General features: G+C 45.1%; 1 protein-coding gene across 1 annotated transcript in view; it reads right to left on the bottom strand.

Moving 5' to 3' along the window:
- SORCS3 (sortilin related VPS10 domain containing receptor 3) overlaps positions 1-21,909 on the bottom strand; it is a 635,061-nt gene that overhangs the window by 438,122 nt on the left and 175,030 nt on the right. Inside the window, exon 2 of the mRNA XM_068961512.1 lies at positions 5,112-5,179. Coding sequence (XP_068817613.1) covers positions 5,112-5,179 — 68 coding nt within the window. The remainder of the gene's footprint in view (positions 1-5,111; positions 5,180-21,909) is intronic.

Below are 21,909 nucleotides of genomic sequence, written 5' to 3'. Positions count from 1 at the left end.
CATATTTAACTATTAAACAAACTGTGGCTGCATTTTGTATGTAAAATTGAGATATGCCCATTCAATTTCAAAGGCTTACTACAAAAATCTAATGCAAAATTGCCCATTAATAATTTTATTGATTGTCTATTGAAATGATAGTTCTATATAACTAGGTTAAAGAAAATTTATTAGTAAAATTAATCTCCACTGTTTCTTTTCACATTATTGACTGCTGGGAAATTATGTGGCTCCTATATATTTCTAATCAGACAGTGCTGGACTAGAGAGCATCCATCTCAATTACAGAAGGAATATTTTAGCCTAGAAGTTGAAATCCCAGTCCAACCACTCGAGGGCAATTTTCCCACTCTGGGAACTTCTCCCTCTTCCACTTTCCATATCACCCCAATATTCTACTCATAAAAAATTATCTTATTCTGGAGGAGTCCATGAACCCACTCTTGCCCAGCACCAGAGCCAGCACACAGGGTGGACTAAGCACAGGCTCAGAGTTCAGTAGGATTCCCCCTACTTCTTAGTTTCACAATCTGGGGCACATTGTTTAACCTCTGCAGTGCTCAATGTTCCCATCTGCAAATTGAGCCCAGTGATACCCGACTCTCAAGTTTCTCGCAAAAGATAGAACAAGACAGCTCAGGTATGGGAACTCATAGAGAGAAGCAGCTCAAGTTGCACATCGTACGATGACAACTAACTCTCTCCGAGCACCTCCCATGCATAGGTGCTGCAGGGCAGGTATGCTTCAAGGCAGTTGACATAGTTCATTTCAATGAAATTCCAAAACAACTGTATGTGGTAGGTGTGGATACAACCTTCATGGTACAGATAAGGAAACAGAGGCACAGAGAGATGAAGGAATGTGTTCAAGACGACTCAGTGGCTCAGTGGGGGAATGTGGCCATCAGTCCCAGGGCTTCACTTTTAGTCACCTTGATGAGGAGGAAGCTGATTAGATCTGAGCCTCCTGATCTGGACTCATTGCTCCTCCTTGGGTCTGGCCTCTATAAAGTCTGATAGAGTAGGTCTCTAGTATCACTCCTGACGGATGGACAACCTCCAGGCTTGACACACTGTGGACTGAAAACACCCTAAAAACAAATCCCTGGGTCTTTGTAAAAAGTCACTCCCCAGCCTTATTAATTCTACAGGCTTGACACTCCATATGTAAAATGTCCTTTGACTAAAGGATGCCAACAGATGGTTGTGCTAAATGACCAATTTATGCACCCATTCTTGTGCTGGTGGAGAGAAAATATTTTGACCACTCCCAGTTAATGGCACCTAGGAGTTCCAGAAAGGGTGTCACCAAGGACACACGCTACCGCTATGCTACAGACTGCTTTTAAACAGCCTTTTGTCTATTCAGAAGTAGATGGCTTCTGAATTATTAATTCAGTGAGACAAATAATTATGTCATACTGCAACCTGGCAGGGCGCGTCATCTTGTCATGACAGCTGCTGCTCCAGGCGCCTCTGCTGTACAGAAAATTGAAGAAGAATCACCAAATTCAATTTCAACTTATAAGCATGTTGGACCAAATCACAGAAATGAAAAGGTGTGTGTTTAATTTTGTTTCTTTTCTCTGCTCACTGTATTAGTAAGGAAGATCATAGTGCTCTAGGCTCTAACTGAAAAATACATCACTAACAGCAGAGAAAAGAGGATAGGGGCACAGATCTTTAGGGATAAGGATAACAATAAGAAGCAAGAAGACACCTGGTGAGGGCCTAGGAAGTTGGAAAGTTTCCACAAAGTTTAGGATCAGTCCCTTTCCTCAATTGTCCTCTCTGCAGGGGTTCCTAAGCTGGGCTTTATCAGACATGTGAACCCTCTGGATAACACAAATATATATTCACATAATGCGTACCCATAGGGAATGCCTATAACATCTACCAGCTTGTTTCAAATCCCTGAAAGGTCCCACCATATATACTCTGTTATCTACAGTCTATGCTAAGTAACCCCCTTTGGTTTGGCCCCTCCTGTGAACCTGATGAGTCCTCCAACACTCCTCCCTACCTAGTCCAGCACTCAGCTGCTCTCCCTGCCTCCTTCCTGGTCCCCTTATCTCCTACAGCCTCGCTTTGCCTGGCCTTTGCCCTGTGCGAGGGACATTTTTCCACCTTCCATTTGCCAAACTGTAGCTCACCCATCACTCCAGTAGCCACTCAGAGAATCTTTCTTGCAAAATCACATCTCCAACTAGGTAGAAACTGCTATTCCAATTCCCCCTCCCTAGTCAGCATGAGGAAAAACTTCATAAATCACGGTTCTCCCCTCCCTATCCCCCTACTAACACCCTGGAAGGTCTGTGATAATTCCTAGACAGCACAGAATACAACCCTGTGCATGCACTTATAGTTTCCATCCCATGGATCCCTGCATTAGTGGATTCTTACCAACAAAACTATACAAATACACAGGGTTACAATAATCATTAATTATTACAATTAACTGAGTCCTCTCCACATGTAACTGTCCTAAATGTTTGCACATTTAATATTTCACTTAGTCCTTACAATCCATCCATGAATTTATTCATCAAGCAAACATTTATTAAGTGCCTCCTGTGTGCCAGACACTATTTGAGGTATTGAGGATACAGCACTAAAGCAAAATGAAAAAAAAAGTCTATCTTTACAGGCTTAGATGTTAGTAGGTGTGAGGTTGAATATAAATAAATCAATAAGTAAATATTTAGCAGCTAGAGGGTGACAGGTGCCAGGGAGGAAAATGCAGCCCAGTGAGGAAATGCCAAGTCCTGAGACTAAGGCCTCACTGATGAGGTGAGCAGAGAGGAAGGAGCTCAGACCCAGGAAAAAGCCGAGTGGAAGGGTCCTGAGGAAGATGCTGGCTTGTCCGAAGAACAGCGAGGACAATGTGGCTGGAGCAAAAGTGGGATTTGTACTGTCTCCAATTTACATTCAGAGAAACCGAGATTTATGAGCCAAGTGGGTGGAACGGCAGTGCCCCTATCAAAATATGTCCTAACCCCCAGAACCTGCAATGGAATTATCCTTGAAAGAGCATCTCTGCAGATGTAATTAAGCTAAGAATCTGAAAATGAGAGCATCCTGGATTATGGGGCTGGCCCCTAAATCCAATGGCAAGTGTCCTTCTAAGGGAGAGAAGAGGAGAAGACAGAGAGGGGAATACTGCAGCCCAGGGAATGCTGACAGGCACCAGAGGTTGAAGGAGGTGACGAAGGATTCTCTCTAGAGCCTCCAGAGGGAGGGAGCCCCAAAGACACCTTGATTGCAGACTTCTGGCCTCCAGACTGGAAGAGAACACATTTCTGCAGTTTGCAGCCACTCAGTCTGTGGTCCTTGATTTCAGCATCCCCAAAAACTGATCCAGAGAAGTTAGATAAAGTGCCCAAAGCCACAGAGCTCTTTGGGTGGACAAGCTAGATTTTGAATCCTAGCAATGGGACATCAGGGTGCCCTTAGGGCCATTTGGCCATCTGCTGTCCTTGACACACATTAGTGAATATACTGACTCTTATGTCCATGGGGCACACACTCTGTCACTTACTGGGCCTCCAGCATTAAGCATCTGACCTTGGCTCCTGGCTTTGCCTGGTTCACCCTTAGAACTACCAAACCTTTCCTGAAATATGATATGGGCTGCCAGGTATAGCTGTCTCTCGCTATAAGGACAGGATTTTCTGGCTTATTTCATTACTTGCACCAAGCAGACAGCACTGGAGTCAGGCTTAAAGGATCACCACAGCATCACTGTGATAGGGCCTGAGGGGATGGTTTCTGAGGCTCTCGTTCCCCAGGAGTCCTGTGTGAGTGGAAACAGGCATGCTTTCATCTACGAGAGGCAGCCTGGTTACTTATATCTCTGCCAATTTCCACTGAGCACCAAATTAGGTTTTGGACATCCTGTGCAAATGGAGGCAGGCCCCACCAATATGAGCAATTAACCCCTAAATATTTAATAGATGCTTCGACTGCTCCCCTCCCAAGAGAGAGACTCTGGCTGGGCCTCTGCAAACAGGTCAAATAAAGAAGCAGCCAGGTTCACAGATACTCATGCCCCAGAGCCCTCTGCTCCAAGACCCCAGAAACCCTCAGGACAGGCGCTGGGATGAAAGACACCACCAAGTGAATGGCCTTTTGTGACCATGTTCTCTCTAGTGTTTACAAATGACAGAGTAAACAGGATAGACACACAGCCCTCTTGAGGCCCACGGATGTAATAAGCAGAGCATGAAGCGCCGACTCAGAAAGGCTGATGAAACTCACTGGGGCCCTGGGTGACTGCCAGCAGCATGGCTGGAATAGCAAACTGGCATGTGAGGAGGTGTATGCAAGGGTGAGTGTGTGGTGTCTCCTGTCCAGAGAAACTGTCAGGTTCAAGGCTTCCTTAAAGCCCTCTCTGACTTAATCCACTCACATCCTTCTCCCCATCCCAGCTTCCTGTCAGGGCTGATTTATTCAACAGGCACAGAGACATAGAGCCTAGGGTTCACAAAAATGCTGTCATTTCTTTTAAAGTCAAAACCAAAGAATGAGCATGTTAGGCTGAAAACAGGTTTTAATATACAATATTAATATATTTGTTTTTACTTCAATGTAGTTATAAAATATATTTTTAATATTATTTTATGAAAGAAGGAGTCCAGGAAGGCTAGGGACCACAAAAGTCATCACACAGATCCAATTCTCATGTGTGTTTATGCCCAGAAGCACAGGCTTCTCAAGAGTCACAGCAAAGGACAATGAGAAACAGTCCTTAGGCCGAGACTCACGCCAAGGCTAGCATCCTTCCTATATCAGGCTCCCTTATCCACAGTCTCCTCTTGCATCAGACATGCTCTGATCTCTTTCATTCATGTTTGTCGAGCCAAAGGAGACACAGCATGAATGCAGAAGCAACCATAACACCAAGGAGAATGTGTGACAGGCCCCAAGCAAGATTAGCAGAGTGCTAAGGAATTCACAGATGGAGGCCATCATTGCCACCGGGGCATTAAAGTGGGCATCCAGGAGGAGGAGCATCTTCTGCTCCTTTCAAAACATGCTCTCCAGCAGCTCAGTTGGTGTTTCTCACGTGAGCCCAACCAGAGAAGCTAGTGAAGAACCTCTAAGCCACTTACCTCCAAAGTGAGCTCTCTGTCACGCTCCCAAGGTTGAAGTCATACAGCTTCGTCAGGATAAGTATAACCTGAGAGAGGGATGCGGAGAAGGGCACAGGAGAGGAATGAGAAGGGGAAAAAAAAAGAGGAAGTCAATTTTAGTTTGTGCAACAATATTCACTGCATCTCAAATCACCCAGAGGAGAACTTAGAATTTATCCGTTGAGTTGAGGGGTATTATAGGATCAAGCATGGGGGAAAAATTATTAACTTAATGCTACCTCATAACTGGTAGCATTTATTTTAATCCTGACAGTGCTTTGCACTTGAAATAAAACGTGGCAACAGGAATTAACTGGATATCTACAGTTGTTTCCCCACATCTGTCCTCCTTCAAGGTCAGGCACAGGCTGGCTAGCTCTGTTCACTCAGATGGCCACTCAGAGATCAGAGGATGGGCTTGCCTTTGATCTAGAGATGACTCTGACTTACAGACGTGGACCTAGAAGGGTAAGAAAGAACTGGGCCTGATTCTGTCTGTCTACAGACGAGTTCAAAGAGATTTCATGTTCCCACCCCACCGCTAGCACCTCACAACCATAAAATCTCGAACAACAGGCAAGCCCAGCCGCCAACACTCTCTGATGCCATCTGTCTTTCTCTGTGTCCCATCCAAGCAGACATTAGACTCCACTGGACTCCAGGACCACTCTCCTGACTCCAGTTAAAAGAAACCCAGAAGAAAACTGCACACAACAAACAGCTGGACAGCCCGTAATAGGGTCAGCAGTTTTCTGAAATGAACTTTTATTGGCCAGACTACTCCCAGTCCCTTTAAACGGTTACAGCTGAGGACTTGGATCTCAGCCATTTCCCTGCTGCCCTCTCATGCACCTGGACGGTGGCTAAGGCACAATCCCATATCTACAAGGATGCAAAGTGCATGCACCTGAATCTATTTTAATCAAAACACAGGTGCCTAATATACAGCGCCTGCCTGCACACGTGATAATCCAGTTACACATAATTGTGTTTATCTAAATTTAATGCACAACTCATTTCACTTTTCTCAACTCCTTCCCATTCCACAATTTAACTTCCTCCAGTTCATTTGCACAGCAGCCATTAAACTCTTTCCAAGATAATGAATTTCTGCTACCAAGATGGGACTCTTGCATGGTAGGTATCCATTTAAGATTAAAGAAAAATAATCAGCCATTATATTGAACATTTTTATGGCATTTAACCAACTACAAGACACTCATTTTGAGATTTATTCTCATCCAGCACCCCATGGGGTCGGTCAGCACCATTTCCATCTCTTTTATATAAACTAAGAAAAAATTAGAGGCAAGGATATGTCCCATTTATGGGTCAGAGAGAGTCCCTGAAAAACCTGACTTGGAAACTTCAACTTCTCTGCAAGGTTATGACTGGAGGGTTCTTTAGGTCTCTTCCAAGATTTTGTCCTGTGATGAGGAGTTGTAGGTTGGAAAGAAACAGCCAAGCCAAGAAGAACATCAAAGATGCAACTATTTTAAGAACAGTAGAATCTACCAAACCACCTGACCTATTGGTACCAAAAACGCAAGTTTGTGTGGCCGACACACAATGGGGCCAAACATACCAAATAACCTGAGTTTGGAGCAGAGAAAGGTTTACTGCAGGGCCCTGCAAGGAGACAGGTGGCTTATGCCCTAAAAACTCTGAACTCGCCGAAAGCTTTCAGCAAAACCTAGCTTTTCTAGCAAAGGTGAAGGAGGGGTATGGTTAGCTGTGGCAGACTTTCTGGTGTTGGATCCTTTGTTCTTGAGGTCAGGTCACGGTCAGGTAACGACGTTCCTGTAAATCTCTACCAAATGAAAGTTATTCTCTGTTCTGACAAGAAACGGCACAGCTTTTGCCCTCTGAGGTCCGGGTCCTGGCTAAGAGGCAGACCTCAGTTAGCAACTCCCTCAGGGCCAGGTCCCCAGACCCTGCCCAGCTTTCATTGCTGAGGGAGCCAGGCACCCATAACCCAACTGATCCTCTGGCTCCTCAGGCAACCCCAATGGTGGGGGCAGGTCCTGTAGACTGCATCCAATGTGGACAGCGGCTGCCATTATGTCACAAAGGTGGAGACGGGGGAGCGGGTTCACGGTTACCTCAAGGCCTGGGATGAGGCCAGTGGGTGTCCCCAGCAAGGGCTCTGGAGCCCTGCAAGACACAGCTCCAATGCTGTTCCCTAGGACCCCCCCAGCTTCCCTGCTGACCGGCAACCAGGAGCGCTGGCAGGCTCTAAGGGAGAAGGCTGGATCCAACTCTTACCTCACTCTCCACCTGAGGACCACCATTCCACTGACAATTGGCTGAATGACCCACTAAAGGTCGCTCATTGACAACTGGCCACTTGTGGGCGGGGCCCACTGTGGTGCTAACCAATGGCTGAGCAGAACCACCAAGAGTCGCTCATTGACAGAGGCTTGCTCGGGGGAGGGGCCAACTGTGGTGCTGACCAATGGCTAAGCGGGACCTCTAACTGCCACTCTAAGCTCCCACAGGTCTTCTGGTAATTAGATAACTATCCGTTGCCTGGTAATGTGTCTTGAGGTAATGGCACCCAGCAGCAGCCTTGTGCTAAGGGCTGCACACGCCCCCACTCTATTACACTATTCAGTTCAGTTAAGTTCAGTTCAGTTCAGTCGCTCAGTCGTGTCCGACTCTTTGCGACCCCATGAATCACAGCACGCCAGGCCTTCCTGTCCATCACCAACTCCCTGAGTTCACTCAGACTCACGTCCATTGAGTCAGTGATACCATCCAGCCATCTCATCCTCTGTCGTCCCCTTCTCCTCCTGTCCCCAATCTCTCCCAGCATCAGAGTCTTTTCCAATGAGTCAACTCTTCTCATGAGGTGGCCAAAGTACTGGAGTTTCAGCTTTACCATCATTCCTTCCAAAGAAATCCCAGAGCTGATCTCCTTCAGAATGGATTGGTTGGATCTCCTAGCAGTCCAAGGGACTCTCAAGAGTCTTCTCCAACAAGCAAGGAGCATGTATCCTATGCAAAGTATTGCACTCCATGCCTTTCCCATTTGCTTCCTCATCTGTTAAATTCAGGGGCTAATGGAGACAGGATTTGTCCAAACCTTCTCCAACCAAATGCCTAGCAATGTGCCAATAATTCCTATTTGTTAAATTAATTCAAATGCATACACACCAGATTTCTCTTCATTTTACTGCTTTCATTGATGAAATCATTCTTTCACAGTCACTAGGTAAAACATGTGGAGAAGGCAATGGCGCCCCACTCCAGTAATCTTGCCTGGAAAATCCCATGGATGGAGGAGCCTGGTGGGCTGTGAAGAGTCCATGGGGTCTTGAAGAGTTGGACACGACCGAGCGACTTCCCTTTCACTTTTCACTTTCATGCATTGGAGAAGGAAACGGCAACCCACTCCAGTGTTCTTGCCTGGAGAGTCCCAGGGACGAGGGAGCCTGGTGGGCTGCTGTCTATGGGGTCGCACAGAGTTGGACACGACTGAAGTGACTTAGCAGGTAAAACATGAGTGCTACGTGTAGACCATCCCAAATTCTGGAGAAACCCAAAACTATGTTCTTCTAGAAACAGGTCAGAACCCCTTTAGTGTCTGCCGGAGCAAGTCAGACTACATAAGTGTCTTCCGATATCAGGCTTTCTGGGGCACCAAGCAATTTCCAAAAAGTGCAAAGCCCATAAGGGGAGAAAAAAGAGATGTTGAGGGTAAGAGTCCTACTACTTAATAGAGGGTCTAACAAACAACTGAGAACCCTTCTAAGAACCCAGAGCTGTTCTCATTCTATCAGCATTTTTACCCAGTGCTTAGACCACTCTCCTTCCCTCCCACCATCTTCTCAGTCTTTATTATGTTTCTTACATATCTAATTTCTTTTTGGTGTCTGCTTCTCGGAGGATCCAAATAAATACATCCTTCCACAACTCCATGAATTTAATTTCTGCCTTCATAATAGATAGTTTCAATTTTGCTCTTAATACACATACTTTTTTGGTTAGAAGCCTTTACTGCATCCTCTGCCTAAGGCTGAAATTCGGATTCCTTACCTGGTATGTAAGGCACCCTACAGTCTGACTCACATACTGTCTCCAGGCAGTTTTCCATGGATCGCAAGAAACTGCCCTCTGCTTTAACAATCCAAGTGCCCAAGGTGCTGCAGATAAGGAAACCCATTCTCACGTCTCTGCTTTCCTTCTTTCCTGCTGTCTTGTTGTGTCATTGCCTGTGAACAGTCCTTTCATTCCTGCCTGAACGTGCCTACCTTTGTTCAAGAAACGGCTCAGGATCCATCTTCCTCAAGTAGCCTGGAGTCCTATTACAGTCAAAATTGCATTACATAATTTGCCACAGAGTTAAACACTATCTAGATAGTTTCTGGATGTCACAGGATCTGCCTTCCCAGCTCGATTCTGAACACCGTGAGGCGGGTTTCATGTTTTCTACTCTGTCTCCCAAGAGACAGGCTCAGTACATCAAAGGTTCCCAAAGATCATTATTTTTGAGTCAGTGAAAGATAATGGTGTCTTAGCTGTAAAGCATAGTCTTCAGAAGGGGATGGTGTCAATCCAGTCTATTATCCCTGTTTTACAGATGAGGAAACAGACAAAGAGAGACAAAGTAACTCAAGTTAAAGTTCCAACAGTGTGTGGCCTTGGTCAAGGGCCCAGGACACTGTTCCTCCCACATTATGAGCAAAGTTGGAGCCTAACTGTCACTGGGGAGCCTGCTAAATGAAGATTCCCTGCAAGTCTGACTTGGTGAGTCCTGGGGAGGACCCAGAAATCTTCCTGTGGCTATTAGAGGACCAAGCTTTGAGAAAGACTCCATCACACCATGATTCCTCTCCCAGGTTCGGGCTGCAGTGACACTGCCTTCCAGTGTGGTGGATTCCTGATCTAGAAAAGCAGTCTACCTTTAAATTGAGCTGAATTTTACAAAGAAAACAGGTCACAGGAGATGCATGAGGATGATGCTTCCCAACAAAATCACCCAGGCATTCCTCCAGAGGAAAGGTCCAAACACAGAGAATTAGGACCGGAAGTTTCCTTTTCCCTGGAGCCAGCAAAGAAGGACAAGAATAAAGTTATGAAGAGATGATAATGTAACCTGTAGCCCAACATATCCTGTGCCTAGCAAAGAAAACCAAGATTGAAAAAAAGCCCACCAAATCCTTGCTTCTCTCACCGATCAAAGCCTTCCAAAGGCTCTGAGCAGGGAATCACCAGAGAAAAAAACTGAAAGCAGATGCAGAAAACCCACTAACAAGCCCCAGGCTACCTGGGAAAGGACTCAGATCAGAAAGAAGTGAGTGTGACCAAATAATCACCAGTGGATAGATGAAGAAGGATGGAGGAGCTAGCCTGGGGTCCACAGCAAAGCTTGACATGACTCCTCTCCAGCAGATGTCCCCAGATGAGAGGTGCCAGTCCAATTCAAAGAAGAAAAAGCAGGGAACAAAGATTAACCGAACCATTGCTATGTGCTAAATACTACACTGGGTGCTTCTCAATTCTCACAACAAACTGTTGAGACTGAGAAGACATAATATAGTTAGCACTCCATTTTACAGATGAGGAAAGTGAGTCCTGACAGTTAAGCAGTCTGCTCCCCAATGTGCACAACTAGCAAGGGCCCAAGCCAGCATTCCCACCCAGGGCTATGAGACTCTGCCACCCATGCTTGTTCTGCTCTAATACAATGCATCCTCCATTTAGCAAATGTTTCTGTGACGTTTTTGTGTGCAAGGCAATGAGCAGGCAAACTGAGCAGAGAACAACACATTCCTGCCCTCAAAGAGTTTATCACTCAATCCTGAATTCCACAAATATTTACTGAGCTCCTCTTATGTGAATCAGACACCTGCTGAACTCAGGGAATCAGAGAAAGAGCCAGAGCTCAAGGCCCACAGATGAAAGTAACTTTTGTTTTCTTTGTTTTTGGAGAAAGAAATAGGAAACAGAGATGTGTAATGAAATGACAAGACAAATTGTTGAGAGACCCAGGTTTGCCAAATATGTTTTGTCAAGGGAGGGGACATATGTATACCTATGGCTGATTCATGTTGAGGTTTGACAGAAAACAACAAAATTCTGTAAAGCAATTATCCTTTAATTAAAAAAATAAATTAAAAAAATTTCCTTTGTGACCAACAGGCTATAATCCTAGGGGGATTTTAGACAGATGAGAAATTAAAATAAATTGGAATTATTCATGAGTAAATAGCACCTCTCTCTTAATATAAGCTACACACAGGCACACACACAGAGTAGTAAAGCCACCTAAATAAAAGCTCCTGTGTACAGGCACATATAACCTTAAATTAGCATCAGAAATAATATCTGGAAGAACATTTGCTCATACATCTCTTATAGTTTTTATCAAATTGGATTAATGTGACATCTCCATATGTCTCATCTGTTAGATTGTGACCTCTTTGAGGTCACAAGTCAGGTCTCATTCAATTTTGCATCCCCAATGCCTCGCACAACACCTGACACATGGCAGGTGCTATACAAGGTCCGGCAAATGAATTATAAATGAATGACAATAACAGGAGGGGTGAGAAGATAAATGTATCTGAGAGGTACAGATAATGTGCTATAAGAGTTGAAAGGAGGAGGAAGCAATTAAATCAAAAAATGTGGTCAGCAAAGTCTTTATGAGGGAAAGATTATATGAGCCAAAACTCGAAGTATCAAGAATTTGGATATAGAGAAATGAAGCTCACTCCCTGGCTTGTCTGGCCTCTTTATTTCCCCCTCCCTCTCTTTCTTTCCTTCGTGTTTTAATTGGACAGCAGTAGATAGAAAAAGCAGGGTGGAAAGGTGCCACTTTCACCCTGCTTGGTGGAAAAGACAGCATGAAGGTGGAGCTAAATGGGCCATCAGAGGCAAGAGCAGTCATGCATTGAGTGCAATGTCATGGGGGCACCAGCCACTTGGAATCACAGTCAAGCTGCACAAAGGTGGGAAAGAAAGCACAAAGGATGACAGAATCATGCATGAGGGACAGAGGAAGTCCAACCTACCACCAACTACAGGTTGATAAAGTTTGATAAAAATGAAGAGGGTGTTTACATAGAGGGACTATACTATAACAAGAGACTTACTATGTATAAACACATAACATATATAATATTAACATATAATGTATATTAGATGACTAAAGTATAACAAGGGACTTAGCATGTATGTGTGTGTGTATACACACACACATATATTATATGTACACATATACATATATATATATGTGTGTGTTGCTGTTGTTTAGTCACTAAGTCATGTCTGATTCTTTGTGACACTGTGGACTGTGGCCCACCAGGCTCCCCTGTCCATGGAATTCCCCAGGCAAGAATACTGGAGTGGGTTGCCATTTCCTTCTCCAGCGGAGCTTCCCAATCCAGGGACTGAACCCACATCTCCTGCACTGGCAGGTGGCTTCTTTACCACTGAGCCACCAGGGAAGCCTATGAGCAAAAACAAGTGCATGTGTGCTAAGCAGCTTCCGTCATGTCCGACTCTTTGTGACCCTGTGAACCGCAGCCTGCCAGGCTCCTCTGTAAACAGGAGTCTCCAAGCAAGAATATTGAGACTCATATAATTAGTTGGCCGTAAGGAACATGGCTTGCCTCTGACCAAATCAGAGGTGCTGCCCTTGCTGACCATCCAATCTCCTTGTCTCTAGGAATCTGATGACTTCTACTGCCCCCAGATGCTCAGACCAGCCCTCAGCCAACTACTTGGTCTTTAGACACACATAGTGCCAGTAACTAATGTCTTTATTCGTCACATGCCCTCTCCCCTTCATTCTTCTATTCCTGCCTATGCCAAACACAACATGAGATTCTTGGTGATAAAGTGATCAGAAGAGAGATGGCTCCTCCTTTAGTAAGACTGCATATTTCATGAAGACAGAACCCACTGGGTCCAGCCGTCTGCCTCCTGGATGGGGCTCTCCTGGCAGCATGGAAAGAGCACTTGCCACTAGAGGGCTGCACTCAAAATCCAGTCTCACCATATGCTACCGGGCAAGCCTGAGCAACTTATTTACGTTTTCAGAATCTGTTCCAATTTCCTAAAATGGGGATAATGATTCTCCTTCCCCTGCCAACCTCATAGGGTTTTTGAATCAAATCAAATAAGGAAAGTTGACCTGCTTTAGAAGCTGTACTATGCAAATATGAGTTATTAGTATGATAATTATTCTTCAGGAGGCAAGGCTTCCAAGTTATCCTTATTGATGGGGGGAAGGAGGATTCAGATACTAGAGTTGCTAAGCTCCCTCTGAAAAATACCCACATGTTCTAGACCCCAGTTGTGATACAGGACGCTACAAATCAGACGTGATGTGTTCTCTGGGCTCCTCTACTCAGCTTCAGCTTCAGAAGGAAGGCAGGAAGCCCTGGGGGAGTCCTGTCCTCTGAAAGGATAATGCATAATCTGCAAATTCATAAATCACTGGGACGCTCTGGCCCGTGAGCACATTCAGTGAAGTGAGGACCTTTAATGCTTGTAAAATTTTACTCTGAAGGAAAATTACTTTAGTTCATTAAACCTTCCTGAAGCCCTGATGTCTTTAAATCCATCAGGTTCTATGCATGCCCCCTGAAGTTCCCCCTCATGTCTCACCACCTCATTCCTGCCCCTACCTGATAGTTCTTTGTTTCCAGCCAATTAAAATAGGGACCATGGCCTTTACTGAAAGTGACTAACAGTGGTAATGTAGTAAGGATGCTAAAACATACCCCTCAGGGACTGTACACAAGAGTACATTTTTTCAATTTCAGCAGAGTCGAAATCCTGGAGTCCTCATCCCAACTCACGAGGCACTCCCGCCAGGGAACAGAAATTGAGCATTTGTAGTCCACAGCTGATGCTGGGAAAGATAGAGGGCAGGAGGCAAAGAGGGTGACAAAGGATGAGATGGTTGAATGGCATCATTGACTCAATGCACATGAGTTTGAACACACTCTGGGAGACGGTGAAGGACAGGGAAGCCTGGTGTGCTGCAGTCCATGGGGTCACAAAGGGTCAGACACAACTTAGTGACTGAACAAGTCCACAGCCCAACTGATCCCCAGTCTAACAATGTCTGGGCACCAACCTGATATCCCAAACTGTGCTAGGTATGTGCCAAGTTCAGAATAACATAAATGGTGCTCCCACCACGAGTTTACAATCTAGCTGAGGACAAGAAATACTAACTTTATTACCTTGTTCCAGTGCATGAAATTTCACAAAACTGCTACACCCTTCCCTATGTTTTAAAGGGCAGATTGTCAACTCTGTGGTTTAAGAAAGAACCTCAGCATGACTCCTTACCCACCCTCTTCCCACATACAGCAAACAAACACAAAATCTTCTGAAATGTACGATAGCCCACTGAATCATCCAATTTCTGATTCTCATAATTTTTTCATTCACCCACTAAGCAAATATGTATGGAATGTTTCCCACTGGCCAAGGGCTATGGGTTCAGCAGTGAAGAAAACAAACCAGCTTCTCTGCCCTCAGAGAGCTTACATTCTGGCAAGGAAGATAAACAAACAGGTAGGTAAGTAACATAGTAGTCAGATGATGGTGAGTGTTATGGGGTGGGGATGGGGAGGGGCAGGCGGATAAATGAAAGGAGAAGAGCAAGTCCTAACATGCAGGGTAGTCCGGGGCTATGCAGCTGCAGCAGAAAAAAAGGAGCCCGGGAAAACGATGAAAAACTGACACTCGAGCAAAATCCTGAATGAGGTGAGGGATGAAGCCATGTAAGAGACAATAAATGCAAAGATGCTGAGGCCTTTCATATTCAATCAACATCATGAGGACCAATGAGGATGCAGCTGAGAGACAAGAGAGAGCAGAAGGAGATGAAGTCCGGGAGATTTGGGGAGGCTTAGATCTTGCTGGGACTGGTGAAGGACTGTGAAGATCCTGGCTCTTTCTGAGTGAGACGAGGAGCTGCTGCTGCTGCTGCTGCTAAGTTGCTTCAGTTGTGTCCGACTCTGTGCGACCCCGTAGACGGCAGCCCACTAGGCTCCTCTGTCTCTGGGATTCTCCAGGCAAGAATATCGGAGTGGGTTGCCATTTCTACTGGAGGATTATAACAGAGGACTTCAGTGTTCACAGGGTGACTCCGGTTGCTGTGTTAAGAAAGGCAGAGTGGGGAAAAATGCGAATTTGGATTGTGTTGTAACCATCCGGGTGAAAATGGTCCAAACAAGCGTGGACAGAAAAAGAAACATGGTCTGAACATATTTTGAAGGTAAAGCCAGGAAGATTTGGTGAAAATTTGGATATGGGGTGTGAATAAAAGAGAAGAGTCCAAAATGACCTTCAGATTTGGGACTAAGTAACTGGAAGCATAGAGGTGCCATTTTATGAGATGAAGACTATAGCAGGAGGAGGTCGGGAGGAAAGTTGAGACGTATAGTTTTGGACATTAAGTTTGAGATGCCTAAGAGAATTTAAGTGGATGAGTCAAATAGCTGGATTAATGAGTCTGGAGTTCAGGGCAGAGAGTCCAGGCTAAAAATATCAATATGGGAGTTGTCAGTGATTCAGTTCAGTTCAGTTCAGTTGCTCAGTCGTGTCCAACTCTTTGCGACCCCATGGACTGCAGCACGCCAGGCCTCCCAGTACATCAACAACTCCCGGAGTTTACTCGAACTCATGTCCATCGAGTCGGTGATGCCATCCAACCATCTCATCCTCTGTTTTCCCCTTCTCCTCCCACCTTCAATCTTTCCCAGCATCAGGGTCTTTTCCAGTGAGTCAGTTCTTCACATCAGGTGGCCAAAGTATTGGAGTTTCAGCTTCAGCATCAGTCCTTCCAATGAATATTCAGTACTGATTTCCTTTAGGATGGACTGGTTGGATCTCCTTGCAGTCCAAGGGACTCTCAAGAGTCTTCTCCAATACCACAGTTCAAAAGCATCAATTCTTTGGCACTCAGCTTTCTTCACAGTCCAACTCTCACATCCATACATGACCACAGGAAAAGCCACAGCCTTGACTAGACGGACCTTAGTCGGCAATATGCTGTCTAGGTTGGTCATAACTAGGTTGTCAGTGATTAGATGTTATTTAAAGACATGAGACTAGGTTAGATCGCCAGGACATGGAGTTTGAATAGAGAGATGAAGATTGAAAGTTGGGGCATTTCAGTATTGAGAGATCAGGGAAATGAAGAAGGGAAACCAGTATGTGCTTAAACCTTTTGAAACTGTCACAGTGAATATCTGTGTCCTGTATGAATATTCACCAAATGGTACTTACTACAGAAGAATCTCTCAATAAGTAGATGGAACAAGAAGGCCTTCTGTTGAGGCCGGTAAGCCTTTCTTTCCAAAATGCCCCCATCTGCTCCATGGATTCTCGTGTACAGTGGCTACTGTGGCAGAGAGAGAACCTTTGCCCACATTTGCCATGTGGTACCAGTGAACCAACAGGAAAAGAGGAGGCTACTTACAAACAGGGGATGGAGATGTACACTCACAGTAGCTAAAGGGGTGGACTATGCTGCTGTTTACTCTCGGCTCAGCCCACTTTCTTGCCTAATTATAGAAGGTAACCAGGACCCTGAGAACTGTATTTCTAAGACTCCCCTGTCATGTGGCATCTGATTCTGCCAGTGGGGCTCAGGGTACTTGCGGGGATGTGGACAAGGGAGAAGCTACTCCCTTCACACTTCTGTAGGCAACAGATCACCGGCAGCAACACGGGGTCCCAGTGACATGTGAGGCAGGTTCCTGGGCCCTCCTTGTGCAGCTCAGCACACCCACAGGAATCACAGTGGGAGAGATCCCTGGCCTTCTGTACTGCTTTTCTTCCTCCTGGGCAAGGGGGTTAATAGTTTCTGCAAAGTTGAGAAAATACACTTTCTCCTTCTCGTTCCTCCAGTCCTGCCGGTACACTTGCAATCAATTCCTGTATTTGATAGCTTCTCTCTAGAAATACCTAGAGTCGGGGACCCTCACTGACACAGAATGGTCTGTGAGCTTAGAGGAAACTCAGGGGAGTGTGTGTTCTGGAAGCCATGCAAAGAATGGGTTTCAAGAAGGAAGCAGTGATCAGCCATGAAAAATGTTGCTGACACCTCATGTGCAAGGAAGATGAACCATTGGATTAGCTACTAGCTGACTTCAGGGGCCTTCAAAATAACTGGTTGACTTAAGTTCTCCCCCTTCTTACATCCTTACACCAGAATGACCTTTCTAAAGCAGAGGCTGAATTCCATTGCCTATACATTGTCAAACGATCTATAGTGGCTCCAGGCTGCCTTTCAGATCAAATTCCCCAGCACAGCATAAAAGGTCTTTCTCAACTTGGCCCCCATTGACATTGTAACCCCTCTCTAGAGCCACTTTCCCAAAACAACACCTAGCTTCTAGCCACATCAGAATACCCATGTTTCTCCCTGTTCCATGCTCCCACACTTTCACACAAGCTCTTCTCCATCTTCTGAAAGCTCTTCTCTCACTCTTCACCTGAGCATCTTTTTCTTCAAGGCCTAGCTCAAATACCATCAACACTCTGATGTCTTCCCTGTCCTGCAAGACAGAGAAGATCCCCCCTCCCATCCATGCTCCCTTGCTTTGTGGCACATACTTCCAACTATGCTACTCACAGTGGATTATAATTGTCTATTTGCATAGGTATCTCCACCATAAGGGTATGTGCTCCTTCAGGACAGATGTCGTTTTTCTCATCATTGTACTACAAGATTATTATCACACTCTCCATTAGCATGCTGCCTATTAGCCAACAGAGATATGATGCATTCAGTGAATTCAAAGTGTTGCCACAGACATTCAAAGGAGGAGAAAATGAGTCTGGGCTGGGGTGAGCAAGATGTCCTCATAACGGATGAGAGGCATAAGTAAGGTCATAATAGGTGGGTGGAAGTGGAAATTCCCAGATGTCTTCTTTCTGGAGTATCTCATGTAGTTTTTCAAAGGTATCTTTTTCCTGGATAAATTAGTCTGCTAAGTCTCCCCAAAAGGAAGAATTCAAAGTGACTGTGAAAGAACTTCAAGAAGGTCCAGAGGTTTTTAGATTTTTTTTTATGTGGACCATTTAAAAATCTTTATTGAATTTGTTACAATACTGCTTTTGTTTTATGTTTTGGTTTCTTCGGTCATGAGTCATAAGGGATCTTAATACCTGAACCAGGAATCAAAGACTCACCCCCTGCACTGGAAGAGAAAGTCTTAACCACTGGACCACTGGAGATATCCTTATGACCATATTAAGTTTTAACATGATTTTACTCTCTAGGGACTTCTAAAGATGACAAAGATATATACCTATACCTGACTGGATGTAGATGAAAGAGAACAGTATGTTTACAGTCAGAAACATGACTAAGTAGAGTAATTCAGACAAGAGAAGAACAAACACAGAAAAGGTAGAGGTGGCAATGCTAGTATATACTGCTAAGTGGCTTCAGTCGTGTCCGACTCTGCGTGACCCCATAGACGGCAGCCCACCAGGCTCCCCCGTCCCTGGGATTCTCCAGGTAAGGACACTGGAGTGGGTTGCCATTTCCTTCTCCAATGCATGAAAGTGAAAAGTGAAACTGAGTCGCTCAGTCGTGTCCGACTCTTAGCGACGCCACGGACTGCAGCCTACCAGGCTCCTCCGTCCATGGGATTTTCCAGGCAAGAGTACTAGAGTGGGGTATATACTGAGCACCTACAAAATGCCAAGCGCTGTGCTTGGTGTTCTGTGTGCATTACACAGGTAATAAGCATAACCACAGTGAAGAGCAGATATCATCATCCACATAGTCCAGATGAAGAGACTGTCCTGGCCATGCTGCTGGAGAGAGGTAGGAGTCAACACCCAAACACAGGTTTGTCTATTCTTATGATCCAAGAAAGAGATACGAGATAGAGAAATTAATAGACATTAGTCATCCCTAATTAAAATGGAACCATTGTTAAGAAGGAACTTTGCAGCATGTGGCAGCTGAACAAGGCAAGTGGCAGATCAAGGAAGCAGAGCAGCGCTGTTGAAACTAGGAGCTTGTGAAAAATGGCTGTTGAGTAGTGGGAGGTTGTCCTGGTTTTGTGTAACGAGCCATTAAAAATGAATTAAAAATCCATTCACTTTCATTTCCTAAGGGACACTGAAAAGGAAGGAGACAGCCATCTCTTAGAAATGATTTAGGTAGCATGCAGCCCAGTAAGGGGGTGGGGCCAAATGACCCCAGAATTCCCTGCCAATGTCCATATTCCATGATGAGAGATCACCAGAACTAGAGTTAATTAGCTCAAAGTGTACCATTAAACAGGACTCTGAGCCCATACCTTCCTACATGTCCATCACTCCCTCCATCCAACCACCACCAGCACCACTCTCATGGGGAAGCCAAGGGCAGTAACAGGTCTAAACAGATGAAAACCGTGGCTCCAAACCCATTGGTGTGAAACTTCTAGAGATAATCATCAATACAGAGGAAAATATAAGCAATCTGTTACCTTGGTAATAGAGCAAATGCTCTGACCCAGACAGTCTTAGTGTAGAGTTCAGGCTCTGCCATTTACTCTCTGTGTGACCTAAGGCAAGTAGCTTGCCCTATGGAGTCTCAGTGTCCTTATCTGGAAAATGAAGCCAATATCATTCACTTCACTGGATTGATGTGAGGATTAGAATTATGTTCCAGGCACATGGTCAGGCCTCAGTACACATTAGGTCCATCTCTGAGCAAACCCGGTCATTTGACCACCCAAGTAGGAAAATGGCATGCCACAAGATGAAGCATGTCACTTCTTTAGTGCTGACAACTTGAAGCTCAGAAAATGAAGAGCAATTTCACCAGGCCTCTCACTGATGTAGAGATGAAAGCCTGGAGCGCTCCCTGGGTGCTGGTGCTTACTTTGAGTGGACATACATTGACAGCCTCAGCAATGGGAAGATCACAGGCTCATCAAGTCCATTTTGACTAGTGTGTGACCCTACCCACTTGTCACTTTTCATTTCAGGGTCTTTCTCTGCTTTTCTGGCCTACAGGAATGCACACTCCCCTTCCTTCCACCACTCCTGTCAAGGGGCATCATTCCCTCTTAGAGCTCAGGAACTGAAAGAGCTCTCAGCCAAATCATTGTAGCTGCTGAACCAAAGGGGATTTACAAGGGATAAGCAAGTCCTCAGATTGGAAGTAGCTAATACCCCAAGAGACCCATAGTAGGGACTTGACTAGAATGTAAAATGCCTCAGGGCAACACAATGGTCTGTCCTATTTTTCACAGTATCTTCAGCACCTGGGACAGTACCCGACGTGTCCCAGATTCTCCGTATAGAAGCGTGGAATGAAAGACCTACCATATAATCCCATGATCTGATATTTCTCTGCTCAACCTGACAAATTACTACACAGTTTCTCACGGTCAATGTGTACATGTGCAGTCGCTCAGTTGTGTCCAACACTTTGTGACCCCAGGGACTGTAGCCCCCCAGGCTCCTCTGTCCATGGGATTATCCAGGCAAGAACACTGGAGTGGGTTGCTATTTTCCTCCTTCAGGGGAACTTCCCAACCCAGAGATCAAACTTGCCTCTCCTGTGGCTTCTGCATTGGCAGGCAGATTCTTTACCACGTGGGAAGCCCTCTTATGGGCAGTGTACCATACTAAATGCTGTGGAGGATGTAAGGATGAAGGACACAATGTTCCTGACACTTTCAGTGCAACCAGAGATATACATTTATACAACCACCTTCAGAGAAAGTTGCAGCCACTCCGACTTGCACCCGGTTGTAAGTCATTTCACCTTTTGTCTCTTGGGAGTCTCACACTAAACCTGCAAGGTTGATATGTGATAGAAATGAGTGATTTCCTAACAGGGATGATGTAGAGGATTACCCTGTGTGAAAATGTTTACAAGAGTACTATTTGAACTGGCTTCATTTAGTAGGTGAAGAAGGCGATGAGCTTTTCAGGCTAAGGATAAGCATGGGAAATTTCAATTGGGCTGAAATTTCCTGTCACGTTCCAGGCTTGGGGTGGAATTGGCGGGGCGGGGGGTCTGCTGAGGGCTTCAGGTGTGTGGAGAAGGAGATGGAGACCAGGTTGGAGTCAAACAACAATTCTTTTAACTACTAGGTATGTAAGTTTCCAATTGGATGTAACAGATTATTACAAATAAAGTAGCTTAAAACAACATAAATGTATTATCTAACAACTTGGGAGATCAGAAGTCCAAAATGGGTTTCAATGACTAAAACCAAGGTGTTGGCAGGGCTGTATTCCTATATCCCTTCTGGAGGTTCTACGGGAGAATCTGTTTCCTTGCCTTTTCCAGATTCCAGAGGTTATATGTGTTCCTTGGCTCCTGGTCCCCATCCATCTTCAAAGCCAGCAATGACTGGTTGAGTCTCACATTGGGTCACTCTAATTCTGACTCTTCTTCCTTCTTCCCCATTGAAGGATCCTTCTGATTACATTAGATCCAACCAGATAACCCAGGATCTCACTTTATCTTTTACTCAACTGATTACAGCCTTATTTCCATCTACTATCCTAACTCCCCTTTGCTATGTAATCCAAGGTCCCAGGGATTAAGATATGGATATCTTTTGGGAGGACACTATTCTGCCTAGTACGTCAGGTTTTTAAGAGTTCCAACTCTTCTCAGGAAATAACACACCAATGCCTACTGTGCTTGAGCAGGTGAAAAAATCAGTTGGCACCTGCATTTTGGAAATAAAACAGTCAGGAATATGAAGGGTGAATCAGTGAAGATGCAAAACAGGAAGTCAGGTAAGAAGGATATTACAATAGTCCCAATATAAGA

The sequence above is a fragment of the Capricornis sumatraensis genome, chromosome 23, assembly GCF_032405125.1.
Source record: "Capricornis sumatraensis isolate serow.1 chromosome 23, serow.2, whole genome shotgun sequence".
In the NCBI taxonomy this organism is placed as follows: domain Eukaryota; kingdom Metazoa; phylum Chordata; class Mammalia; order Artiodactyla; family Bovidae; genus Capricornis; species Capricornis sumatraensis.
The sequence above is the reverse complement of the archived record's forward strand: the minus strand, read 5'-3'. Positions and strand labels throughout refer to the sequence as shown.